Source organism: Cheilinus undulatus, linkage group 5 (assembly GCF_018320785.1).
Source record: "Cheilinus undulatus linkage group 5, ASM1832078v1, whole genome shotgun sequence".
In the NCBI taxonomy this organism is placed as follows: Eukaryota; Metazoa; Chordata; class Actinopteri; order Labriformes; family Labridae; genus Cheilinus; species Cheilinus undulatus.
In genome coordinates, this window is record NC_054869.1 from 38705121 (window position 1) to 38718471 (window position 13351).

The 13351-nt window shown below is 37.6% G+C and overlaps 2 protein-coding genes across 3 annotated transcripts in view; one reads left to right on the forward strand and one right to left on the reverse strand.

The window, feature by feature from the left end:
* fbxl17 (F-box and leucine-rich repeat protein 17) overlaps positions 1-4958 on the reverse strand; it is a 416200-nt gene extending 411242 nt beyond the window's left edge. For both annotated transcript variants that reach the window (XM_041786742.1, XM_041786743.1), the window contains exons 1-2: positions 4815-4958; positions 488-996 (exon numbers count right to left, since the gene is read on the reverse strand). In XM_041786742.1, the coding sequence (XP_041642676.1) occupies positions 488-976 (489 nt within the window). In that variant the 5' untranslated portion in view covers positions 977-996; positions 4815-4958. The remainder of the gene's footprint in view (positions 1-487; positions 997-4814) is intronic.
* Positions 4959-7400: 2442 nt separating this feature from the next.
* prxl2c (peroxiredoxin like 2C) lies at positions 7401-13195 on the forward strand. The gene is made up of 6 exons (XM_041787736.1): positions 7401-7677; positions 7998-8066; positions 10540-10593; positions 10679-10784; positions 11671-11805; positions 11874-13195. Exons 1-6 carry the CDS (start codon positions 7495-7497, stop codon positions 12002-12004), a joined length of 678 nt encoding a protein of 225 aa, XP_041643670.1. The 5' UTR covers positions 7401-7494; the 3' UTR covers positions 12005-13195.
* The last annotated feature ends 156 nt before the right edge of the window (positions 13196-13351 follow it).

Consider the following 13351-nt stretch of genomic DNA (forward strand, 5'->3'; position numbering starts at 1 on the left):
TGACAGTGAGGTCTGTAACACTTTGACTCTTTTTTATTCAGATTATACTTTCAAATTAAAATTAATTTTCCTAACTATAGTGATATGTATCTATATCATATGTGAAGATTTCACAGAAATCGAAAGCCAATACCAATAGACAACTTTTTAGGCTATTATGTGCTGATGCTAATATTATGCCAATAATAATGGCATGCCTAGATTAAATGATCTTTTAGGGCTAAGGGGCTATAATATGTTGCCTAGACAGACTGTCAGAGGCATAAAGCATGATACTGTATTCTCTGTTCATATGAGGAGGGACAAATGTTTCTATTCAGTAACAGTTAACTTAACAGTCTTAACCCTGTCTTGAAGTAGAGGTAAGTGTAGAATTTCTTTGACAGTAAGAAAAAGCATAGATCAGATCCCCACAGACTTTGGTTGATGCTGTATCTTCATCATCTACACTGTTTGCCTCTCTTGATGCAGCACCACAGCTCCCTACCATCTCAGTGTTGTTGCTGGTGCAGCCAGACACAGGCACAGGTATGGGCACGGTCAAGGACACTCCAGCGGTTCGGAACAGTGCTGGTGGTGGGATCAGTTTAGCGGGAACAGCAGATAAAAGGCTCCTCCCTTGGCCTTCCCAGATAGCCAGCTCCCGAGGTGACAGCAGAAACTTAGAGCAGTCCTCAGGGGATGCGAGGGTTGCGTATCGCTCTGCAAGTTTTGAGGCAGCCGCCGCTCCTAAACCGACTCCACCCACACCAGGGACGCTGATTCCTGTGATGCTGTTGTGACGGCACCCACTGCCGTTGACACCAGCCTCCAAATGGTCACTATCGTCGTCAAGACCGCTGTTATTGCTGTGGACGATGAAACAGAGCATGCAGGGCACCTGCAGGAAACAGTTCCTCTTCTTTTTTTTCCTGTGGTGCAGCTTGCGTGTCCTCTTCTTCAGGCGGTAACCATTTTTCGAGAGAAGATGGCCCATATAGATGATTCAAGGAAACTCTGGAATAGGAGACAGTTCATCAGAAACAAATTATTCAACAATATTCTAAGGATCTCAAAATACTAATTATAACTATCAGTAACTTGATGGTCTGATATCAATAACTAAGCATAACTTAAAAAAAAAAACCTTAAAAATTCACTGGTTTTTCAATAAGCTCCTTCCATACATCTTGGTTTTGCTTTTCGAAACAGGCATTGTCACCAAAACGATGGCAACTTAAAATGGTACAAAAGTTATCACTTCAGTCAAAAAAAATGTATCACATAATTCTTAAACAAGGCCTGAGAAAACATGAGGTCAACTTTTAATAGTTGACATACTACAGCTTGTAGAGAAAGATCCCAATAACAAACCAAAAATACAAGAATTTCCTCAGCTTTTTTTTTTTGGAATGCATAATATTGGATTTTTGCCCATATCTGGCATGCTGATATTTCCATTTTAACTGATATCAATACCGATGTATACACACTTGTTTTTGATATAAAAAAACACTGTCTCCTGTGCAAAGAGAGGCTGAGTCAAGTGGAGCCTCAGGTGGTCTTGTAGTTGTTAGCATTTGGGGCTTTACTTGAAAAAATAACGTTGCTCCCCTTGCATGTGTAGTGCCCTAGATCAGTGTTTCCAACACTTTTTTCTGGCGACCCACTTTTTACAAGGTACAAGCCATCGTGACCCAACAACTTCATATTCCATAAGTTATTCCTTATCAAGTCTGTGCTGTGCCATACTCGGCTGGTTGTTTGAGCTGATGGCTGGTGCTTTCTTGGATAACATTAACTTAAGACTCAATCTGGTCCTTGCCTCGTGCTTTATGTTTTACAAGCCTGGAAGAAGCCACTTCACCTCTGTCACAAAGGCTTTCTTCACATGCTCAGCCCCTTGGGTCTTCAATAGCAGTCTGGTCTGGGACAATACATTTCTTTTTAATAGCGTAGCATCAATAACTGTGACTTTTGCTCTTTTGCCATCCAGTGGCTAGTAGAGCTTTGTTTTGTGTTTTCTTATGGTGGAGAGGGTGAGTGTTATAGGGTGGAGCCCAATGTCACATTAAATACTGTAGGAAAGACATTCTGGAAACTAATTTGGCGACCCCAAAAAAATCTCCCACGACCCAACCGTGGGTCCCAACCCAGACTTTGGGAATGACTGCCTTAGACAATGACATGCTACTGATGGTACATTTGTACATTTTGCCAATGCTTAAGGCCAATATATAATATATACTGCAGATATTTACGTCCGATGGGTATCGCATACAAACAAATCCAACAATGCTAATGTTTCTTAGGTGTCTGAACTTTTATTTCATTCCTATGGTGTGAGGAACTGTTTGTATGGTACTGCTGGCTGTTAAGCAAATTGCCCCTCGGAGATAATAAAGATATCATTTATCCTTGAAACCTACCAGACCAAATTAAATCACAGATATCAATACCCTGCCACTCCAATGACCCACGGCACACCAAATCCAAGGCACAGAATATGTTAAGAGATTTAAGTGATTTACGTGCTCCCACTGTATTTCAGCTGAATTGTTTTGCTGTCTCGAATAACGTCTCCGCTCACTCACACGTTGGCTTATTGTTTGTCTCTCATCAAAGTATAAAAATTCAGCTTAAGCCCTTTACATAAAGAAGTTTCACTGGTTGCCTTTTCTTATCTTGTATTCTCATGGCAACTTTTTAAAGATATTTCTGAAAATCCATTACAGACAGCTTCTATTCATCCACCGACTTTCAGTATCATTTCAGGCAACATTAAGCCACTTGCACCATATAAAAAGCACCAGTATCAGAAAAAAACATAATGATACCCAACCCTACGGACAATGTATCACTTATAAATACTGACAAAACTTTATCTGCCGATGCCCATATTTAACTTTTAAAGCTAATATCTGCCCATATCATGCAGATTATATATTGTGCATCCCTATTTCTTTTACCAATTAAATTTGGTAAAAATGTACCAAATCCCTGTATGGCAACTGTGCTTTGGAGAAAAAAAGAAACCTGGACCTTTTTGGCAAAATATGTAAGACTGCACAAGTATACAAAAGGCTGCTTTCTTAAACAAACCAATTTAATATCAAATATTAACCATTTTTAAAAGATTGTGAAAGCCATTTTTTACAATTATCTCAGACACAGTTTTCTGCCTCATATATTTTTTTCATATTTGTGATTCAGGTCCATTCTTGCACTTTTTCATTTAATGTGATGGGCACTTCTTGGCCCAATAATCTTATCATGCTAGTAGATCAGTCTGCAGCAATAAGTAAAGTTTGTGTTTCCCTATTGTTATTGCATACTAAAAATAAGAGAATTTCGCATTACTCTAACATGCCTTTATTGTCACAAAGCAACTATTCTCTTTGTGCTTACTCAGACATTTTAGGGGTTAAATACGCTGTAATATCAGATTTGATTTTCCTGTACACTTGAATCAAAAGCAGATACCGCTACAGTCTGCACAGACAACAGCTGCAACTAATCAGTATTAACATACGTCAGGATATGTGAATGTAGCACAAGGCAATCACAAACCTGCAATTAAAAATGTCAAGGAGAGTCTGGATGAATCTATATGTGCTTAAACTGCAGGGAACATTCTGTATATGGTGCTGAAAATAGATGGCACCAACATTGTTACTTCACACCTCCCCTATTGTAGTGCACAGTAAAGCACATACATAACAAAAGAGCAGACGCGTTTGTTAACTAGTGTTTTCACATTCAGGAATTTTAAACTTCAGTATGATTCTAGGTAAAACAAGTAACATTAATTCTAGATTTAATGCGGCATAAACAAAAACAGTAGTCCTATGCACCCAGTATTTAATTATTTCATGTTTATCATTACCAAAATCTGTAGGCATACTCCTATATATTGTCTTAATGGTGCAAAACATTGGGAATGCTTCAGTACCAAGACACACAACTTCAGGAACAAAAATGTTGACAATGTTTTTGCACAATTTAGCGAATATGCTCCTATGTGACCCATATCTGATTTTTTCTGATAAACGGTTACATTGAGTCTGACATTTTTATATTAGATTCAGGCCGATTTATTATGTTGAAGTAAATCAGATGCATATCTGATCTTTTGGAGTTCAACCACAGTGTGAACAGCCAAACAGAAAAAAAATCTGATCCGAGCAAAAGATCAGACCTGAGCGGTCAAGGCTTCAGTGTGAACGCCAACAATGTGCAGCAGTCTGACAGCATTTTTACAGGACTCATTCATCTCCACGTCTCTTCTCTTAGATCTAGATTGATTAAGTTGCAGAGCTTGTCTAGAGTAGAATCAGTGAAATAGCATAAGTTATATTGTTTTCAAAAGAATAGACATTTCATACATTGTGGCATCCCTGTTAAAAATGAACACTGTTCCCCTGTCTTTCGAAACTTATTGCTATTTGCAATATTTCAGTTTTCAAAGTCTTACTTACTTGATCTTAACATTTCTCTACAAACTAGGAAAGCATATTTATTATTGCTGTACTACACTGTAGTAGGGGAGCGGTAACGGTGCATCGTGTTTGCTGCCGACTGAGCAGATGTAAACAGTGAACAGGTGGTCATTTGTTTCGCATACACACAAACACAAAGCAGTATTAACGTGATGGCTGTGTGTTACCTAGGGTCTCGACAGGTCTGTGACCAACATTTGCACATACTAGACAACACATTTGCTTCATAACTCAGACAATAAAGCCACGGTTCCGTTGCTAACCCAGTTTTGTGACAGGCTAGCTCGCTCCATCCCTGGATGCTAAGTTAGCTTTCATAGAAACATCATGTCTCACCACTTCACACGGTGCTCCCACACTCCACACGGGACTCGCATAATACTGCAATGCTGCACGGTCAAGATGAGCGATGACAAGTCCCTACAGAGGAGACGGGAGCGCAAGGAAAGCTGCTACTGAACTAGCCTAGTGTTTATCCAAACAGTGGCAGCTCTGGCTCTGCTGCTCTTGAAGACAACACTTCCGCACAGAGAGGGCAGAGGGATGGAAGCCGACGAGGGCGATTAGTTATTCGCGGAGGTTTCTGATTGACCCTGCCTGCTGAAAAGCCTTGAGAGGATTGGACTCTTAGTTACATTAGCCCAGGGTTACAACACCTTGTAGTGTGTGCATGATAATTGTTTTTAACAGTTTTTCTTTAAGTATCCTTTTCATTCCAATATCCTATCTCCTGGCCTTAACAATAAAAGCTCAAATTGTAAGAGGTCAGACATGAGGTGGTTTCACTGGTTTTTATGAAAGCGCTCAACCCTGAACCCACAAGAAGCGTCGTCAAGAACATTTCAAGAGACAAAATGAAAGAGAAAAATCTCTCCAGACTAGAGCATCACATGTCAAGGCTCAAGCAGCTGATCAATCAGTGCAGTCCATCAATCTCAGTTTATATGAAAAGTACCATTCCTCACAAATTCCTATCTCAATAATCTTTACAAAAAGATTAAGTCTGGACTGTTATCGTTTTCAAGGTTGTATCCAAGGGTGGCCACAACCATCCTAGAAATCTGATTGACCAACCACAAACTCTAAATCATGATTGATTATTTGCTTATATTATATTACTTGCTGAGTTAGAAATGTTAAGTGTAATCTGATGCCAGGGTGAATATAGTGTACATTGTTGTATGTCATACTTCAGGCTACCATCTTTTCTGTTAATGCTTTTTATGCACTTGTTTTGAATATGCATTAGTGTGAGACTTCTTGTGTAACAGAATTGGATGTCGTGCAAGATAACTACTTGTGTCGCATATTACTTTGGGCTGTCACACCTTATACTCAGCAACCTGGTTAGAGATTCATATTCTCGTGTTATTAAGATAAGATAAGATAAGATAAGATAAGATAAGATAAGATAAGATATTCCTTTATTAGTTCCACAAGGGGAAATTCAAATTTACAGCAGCAAAAAGTAGTGTAGACAAAGCAGGCCATTTTGAGTATATTTTAAAATTATACTTTTGCTTCTACTTACTGTAATTAAGTTTTAATCAGAGTAACTGTACTTTTACTTGAGTACAATGCTCTTCTACTTCTCCCACCTCTTGTGATGAAACAGTAGCACAGTGTGAAAGAATGATTTCACATCACATCCCAAAACAACAAAAACTGAAGTGCTGATATCTCTGGGTTAAACATTTGTTGTTAATTTTAAATCCCAACGTGTAATTTTAGCTCCATTTAGAGTGAAATGTGTCTGCAGTGTTGGAATAATTTGACAGTGTTAACCAGTGTTAGTTAAACTCTGTAAAGAGCCAATTGATCTAAACTCTGCCCACTTCAATTTCAAATCTGGGGAGATGTTTGGGGGGAATTGCCCCATCATTCACTTGGGCAGAGAGTTTTGATGTGTTTTTATATATGTTTAGTTGTGATTGAATGTTGCCTGTTGTACAGTGATCCCTACTGGGGTTCTTTTGCACGTTCCCGGTGGATTGTGGTTGTTTTTACTTTTGGGCACATTTGCACTATGAGTGAAGTTATCCACTGAGTTAGAGCTCCCAGCTGTGACTTTAGGTGCTCCTTAAGGATGCAATGTGCATATTCTTTATCTGTATGCCTGCCAATGAGGTTGACTCTCTTCTTCTGTTCATACCAGAGGAGACCCACCTTGCCATACATTTTCAAGAATTACTGCCACTCTGTCACCATATTCTAAAATATTTCACATTTTAAATGTGTATAACTAAATGCAGTGAGGAGGAACACAGACACCTTTTAAACTCCATAGGAGTCAAAATAATACTGTCAATTTGCCTGCAGATTTTACTTATTCTGCTCATTTCATGTATTTATAATAGAGGTGTGACTTTACCTGAATAACCCATTTGGAGGTCTATTCTCTTGCTGTTCTTGCCAATAAGGAAAGATCATATTGCACCGTAAAACTCCTCAGCAGCTACTCATGACTTAAAGTAAACTTTAAACGTCATATTTTACACTTGTACTTGCGTAGATTTATAGACCAGTACTTTTACTTATGTAAATTTTAACCAGGGCTTTTGTACTTTTACTTGAGTAAAATATTTCTGTACCTTTTCCACCTCTAGTACTTTGAGTTAACTTTCTTCTTTAACCAAAGAAACTGTGAGATAGCCTTGTACTTTTCCCACCTGTACATTTTTGGTTATCAACTTTTTTACTTTGCTTTGCAATAATCATATTTGCGTGATTGTATTAGAGTTTTGGATCCACACTGAGAATAGTCACTATAGCTGTTCTGTAAAGGAAAAATTACTGCAGCTATTGCAAATATTTACGCTACAGCTAGCATTTCATAGCCATAAATCTTAAAGTGACATTTTTGCTCCCACCCTCCCTCGCTTTCTCTCTTTCTGTGTCTCTCTCTGACTATGGACACACTCTCAGCACATGGGCGTAAATTTCCAGCCACCAGCTCTTCCACCCTGAACGCAACCTCCTAAAATAGCAGTGCGACTTCAGGAAGCCTCAGGAAAAGATGGCTGAAACTCTTTCACCGATAACTCGTCAAGTTACTAAAGAAAACCATGAAACCTGGACTCCGTCTGTCGATATTTGTCTTGAGGACGTGGAAGACTGTTTGATTTACGATCGACACGGAGTCCCTATTCCGTTCAAGAAATTATATCAAGACAGGAAATCGGTGATAATTTTCGTCCGGGTATGAGAAAAATCTTTGTGTGGCTAAACTGTGCTGATCATGAGTCACAAGCTAGCCTGCTTGGGGCTTCATTTTATCGTTAAATGCTAAAGTTTAGTAGATTTAGCTTTAAAAGAGGGCGTCAGAGCAGGCAACAGGTGAGCTCAGCATGCCTGGACAGATGCTCCAACACCTTCACATGCCATGCTGGAAATGGGAGCAGTCATGTTTATAGGTGAACACAGAGGTCTAAATGTGAAGGTGCAAGATTGGAAAAGTAGAATAATAAACCAAGTATGACATCCTGCTGTCTTACTATTTTTATCTTAATGTCCCTGCAGAATTTCCTGTGCTACAGCTGTAAAGAGTATGTGGATGACTTGAGCAAAATCCCCAGAGAAACCCTGGAGGTAAGCCCTGATACAGGACTGTGGATGCAAGGCAATTACGCCATATTGATAATTTAAAGCCAAGTAAAAAACTAGCCTTTATTGCGACTTTAAGACTTAGCAGAGTTTATCTTAAAGACTAAAATTATGGAATGCGTATTACTGGGGTTGTTTACTTGTCTCTGATAATATTGTTGTAACTTAAAAAATGTATGGTTACTTTTTCTTACTTCAGACTTCTTTCATAAATACGTCCACTTATCAAAAACAAACTATACAGATGTGTGTTGTTAAAATGTCAGGGCAAAATGTGTCACTATTTGAACTTAAGTTCAGTTTGAGAGTTTAGAACAAATCTGGCATATTTTAATGTATAGCGGTTTTAAGGAACTGTCATTCAGCTGTGGGGAAATATTGTTCATTTTACTCATTAACCTTTACACCAGACAGTATTTTCAGATTAATGTTCATACTAATAGTAATAGCATGTATTTACAGATCCTTTTTGGGGACCCAAGGACACTTTAGAGCAGTGGATTTCACCATGGGGGCCAGTTTTTTTTTTCTCCACCAGATTTATTTAATGAAACATAGTGCTGTTTGTATCTCAAAGAGGGAAACACAGATTAAAGAAAATACCCCAAAGTTTTCTGAAAGTATCCCAGAAGATTCCCAAAAGTTTGTAAGACACATTCCATATAAATTCCAATAAGTTTTCAGGAAGTTTCCCAAAACTACCCTGGAGTATCCAGTGAAAATTCTTGAGCTATTCCTGGACACCTCCTGGAAAAGACTGCTTAAAGGTTTGTTGAGAAGTCCTAATATTTAATGTTGAAAATCCCCCCAAAAAATCAGAGTGAAATTTCATTAGATTTACACTGAAAGTTTAAAAGAATATTTCTAAAATACAGCTCAAAAAATTGAGAGGAAATTAAAGTTTCCTCAAGAAGCTTACAGGGAAAGCTCTTCAGAGATTTCAGGTAAATTCCTGATTTAAAAAAAAAAACAATTTTTGAGAAATTTCTATCACATATTCTGTCTTCCCTTTCTGCTATCAAAAACTTTAACTACAGGAAAAAGATTACAAACACTTCATAGACTCTGACAATTTTATTTCCTCGTACACAGTCGCAACCCACTGGAAATAGCTCTGTGACCCACTTTTGGGTCCTGATCCACCGGTTGAGGACCACTGCTTTTGAGGGCAGTGGATGAAAATGCAAAACAAAGATGAACTTGAGTAATCGGCAACAAGAGATTTGTGACTTATATACACATCCTATCTTGTGAAAGCAGCCTGTCCCAATTTAATTTGTTTTTTTTTCCCAAAAGTTTTTTCCTTTATGAGTTTACAAATGTCCAGTTTCTTATAATTCAAATTAACTTTGTTGAAAAGTTAAAAGGCATTGTCACAAATAGATAAGCAATGTTGTTTTTAAAAAAGTTGGTCTTCACAGGAAAGCGTTAGAAACCAGATGATCTTTTAGGATATGGCCCTTACATGTAGATTGAACTAACTAATAGTGATGTGGTGTTTGTGAATTAACCAGTTCAAAGAGCTGGATCATTTATGTGAACAATGGGACTACCACTTTTGTGTAGTTGTTATTTGATTGGCAGAATAAGGATGATCTTTTCTCCACACTACTCTTACCACAGGAACATCACGCACTATGGAGTCCTGATTGATGTATAACTTAAATATTTTATACCAGGAATGTCATAAGGCCCAGCCAGTGAGCAGGTTTCATCTAACATACAAGGCCTTTTGGGGAGGAATATTTCAGAAGGAAATTGCATGAGATTTTGTATTTGATATATAAGAATACACACTAATGGAGTAAAAAAACAAGCACAAATTCAAATCATCGGTCAAAATATGGTAAAATTTGGCTAATCTAATGAGGCCAATGTGATACCAAATGAATGGCTGTTTGGGAGCAGAAAGAGACAACTGTTCTTGCTGAGTAAGCCAAATGATCTGGATCACTTGGAAGAGAAGGAATCCCAAACACTTATTAACAACAAATACTTTATTTTAAAGATACAAACTTATTAACTAGGCTTAAGCTGTATTTTTTAACAAAAATATAGGAGCAGTTGAAGTCTAATTTACCCAAAAATACCATTTAAGTTGTAGACACTGACAGCACCAATTTTTCTAAACTATGAGCACTTTTACTTTTATACTTTAAAGTGATCGATCTACGTATTTATCATCCAATCACAGCTGTCATTGTGTGAGTGGCAGGATACACCCTGGACTGGTTGCCAGTCACTTTAAGTTTTGCCTGCTGGTAATATTTCCATATTTTCCACTTTTAATGTCTTTCCTGAGTGGAATATTGTCACACTCTGGTATAGATACCACAAAATTAAAGGATTTGAGGGCTTCGACAGCCACTGAAAATTGGAAAAGAAATCAATTATGCTATTCTTGTGACAGTCATCTGCATTACTGACTGAATACAATATGTGACTTTCTTTGCTACAGGAGGCAGATATAAGACTGGTTGTGGTTGGTCAGTCTGCATACCATCATATAGAGGTGATACATTTTTTTATTCATTTTGCATAATGTCAGTCTACAAACCTGTTCCAACTTTGCTCATTCAGTTTTGATTTCTGTCTAGCCATTCTGCTCTCTGACTGGGTATCCTTATGAGATATACGTGGACCCAGAGAGGAACATTTATCAAAAGATGGGGATGAAAAGAGAGGAGATATTTACAGACTCAGGTAATCCAATCCAGCATAACATGAGATAACATGGTGTTATTTTTACCTCATAAATGTGTTATTTTATTCTGTTTTATTTAAGTTGCACATGTAAAAGACTGAAATACCAATGGAAATATACCTATTAGACCAGTGGTTCTCAACTAGTGGGTCGGGACCCAAAACTGGGTCATGAAGCTGTTTCCAGTGGGTTGAAACCAGTGACTGGGGAAAAAAAATGGTGGCTGAAGGTCTGAGAAGTAATGCAGTCTTAGAGGACATGCATCCATACATGTTATTTTACTGTGTTTCATCATAATAATGGGTAAATGTAAATGTCTTCTCAATATTTCAACTAAGTTGTCTCCTGTTCTTGCAAAAACAACTTTACTTCTCCCATGATAATTAGATGCTTTCTCAAAATCATTAGAAATTAAAAAAAAAACATGTATTCATGTGGAAATGGGGTGTAAAACATGTTTTGTGTCTCTTTATTTGCAGTCATTTATTTGTTTTGTCCAATATTCAAACTGCAAAATTATTATTTAATAAAGATACATTTGGGTTTTTTTATTTTTTGGATCCCGATTTTTCAGTGAGAAAACTGGTGGGTCCCCAGGCTAGACCAGTTGAGAACCACTGTATTAGACAACTGAATTAATCCAGTATAATATCCATAATATACCCTTGCTTGCTTATTTAAATTTAATATGCATTAAACAAAACACTGTGAAATGAAGGTTGAATTTTATAGAGATAATAATTATCCAAAAAGCTGTATAAAAATGTATAGCTACTAAATCCACTATATCAACAGCAACATTTTCTTATTACTACATAACATGCCTGTAACCTTTACTGTTTCACTTTGTTCTATGACGAGTTGCATTTGTATTTGTTTATGTAGCTAACCCCAGTCCCCATGTGAAGTCTGGTTTATTTATGGGACAAATGAAGAGTATTTGGAGGGCCATGACCAGCCCCCTTTTTGACTTCCAGGGTGACCTTCAACAGCAGGGAGGATCCATTATTGCAGGCCCAGGTAAGTTTCTCTGCTTCTGTCATATGTCTTTCTGTTTTTCTCCCTCACTCTTTTTTTCCTCTACACAGGCTCTCAAGTTCATTTCGTCCATTTTGATACAAACCGTCTGGACCACATGCCCATTAACTGGCTCCTGCAGCTCGCTGGAGCTCAACAGACTCTGGACTTTGGTGATAAACCAAAGATCATCCATGTGTAGACAGCTGTTGGCCTGATGTTTGGTGCCACATTTATAATAACTCGTGCAGGGATGTTCATATTTAATAACATTATTTTTCACCAAAAATTTGCAAAAATTGAGAGTAAATTTCCACTTTATTCTCTGACAGCAGTTGTATATCATTATTTTTGCACTGATTGATTACTTAATGCTTTGTCGATTGTGAAGGTTCATTTTTTGCATTTGAAAACATATTTAACAATTTTATTGCAAACTGGATACACAGTTTTACTTGGCAGAGAAGGCTCTTCTCGAAAGATGCTTCCTGGGTAAATCAAGCAGCATGCTTTTACTTAGCATGAATCTGAATGTAATGGTGTAACAAACTTTATGCAAGAAAGGAGGAGGCTGGGGTGGTGGAAGTTATGCTTTTACAGCTGTGTGGTGCATCAGCATTAATTCAAGCAGGGATTAGTGAGAAATATGTCTTAGTTAAATACACCACTGTGTTGAGAAAAAGAGCTGTGATTGGCTGTGGGAGCTGGGAGGCGATAATTAGGATCAGCTGGCTGTCAGCTGATCACAGCTGGGCTTATGACTACCCTGTCCTGCATGAACTAAACTAGGCTTCACTGCATGATTTGGGACACACTACCCTGTTGAGATTAGTGTAGTATTAAATATCCTGCAGTGACATATGTTAACAGAAGTTTGTGATTTGAACTGCACTACATTTCTTTCTTTTTAATTATCAGTAGTGTCAAAAATAAAAAAAAGCTGTAGCTTTCCAGTCATGCTTTGAAGCATACGAGAAAGAGCATTTTTACTGAATTACACATACGTTGAAAATGAAACTTAACATGGCACAAAAGTTTGCTTGCAATGTTTAATTACAACAAAATATGGGATAGGACTTATGTTTTTGTTACTGTGGTGCTGAAACAGAATCAAGTTACATTTTTACTATTGTCATATCAAAGTTTAAAATCTTGACAACCCTAGAATGTACTACAATCAATATTTGTCTAGGCCATTTTTACACGTTCTATCTTTTCAATCTGTCGTCATTACAATGCCATGTTTTGGAAACACTATTCCCTTTGTTGAAGAATATAGATTATTTTTTGGTTTATATTCATGAACAGTTCGTTACAACTGCCTCTGGTCAGGCTTGTCCATCACAATCTTTTTAATATGATCATCTTTACTGTGTTTATTGTAATGTAATTAAATTACTTGCCATTTCTTGGCTGCAGTTTTCCTTTGTTGTGCTCCCCATGTACATCTTGTAAAGCAAGGCCATAGCATCGTCATGTTATCCAAATTAAGATCTATCTATCAAGTCAGCATTTTGGACCACATCCCAATCATCCAGGCCCATATAGG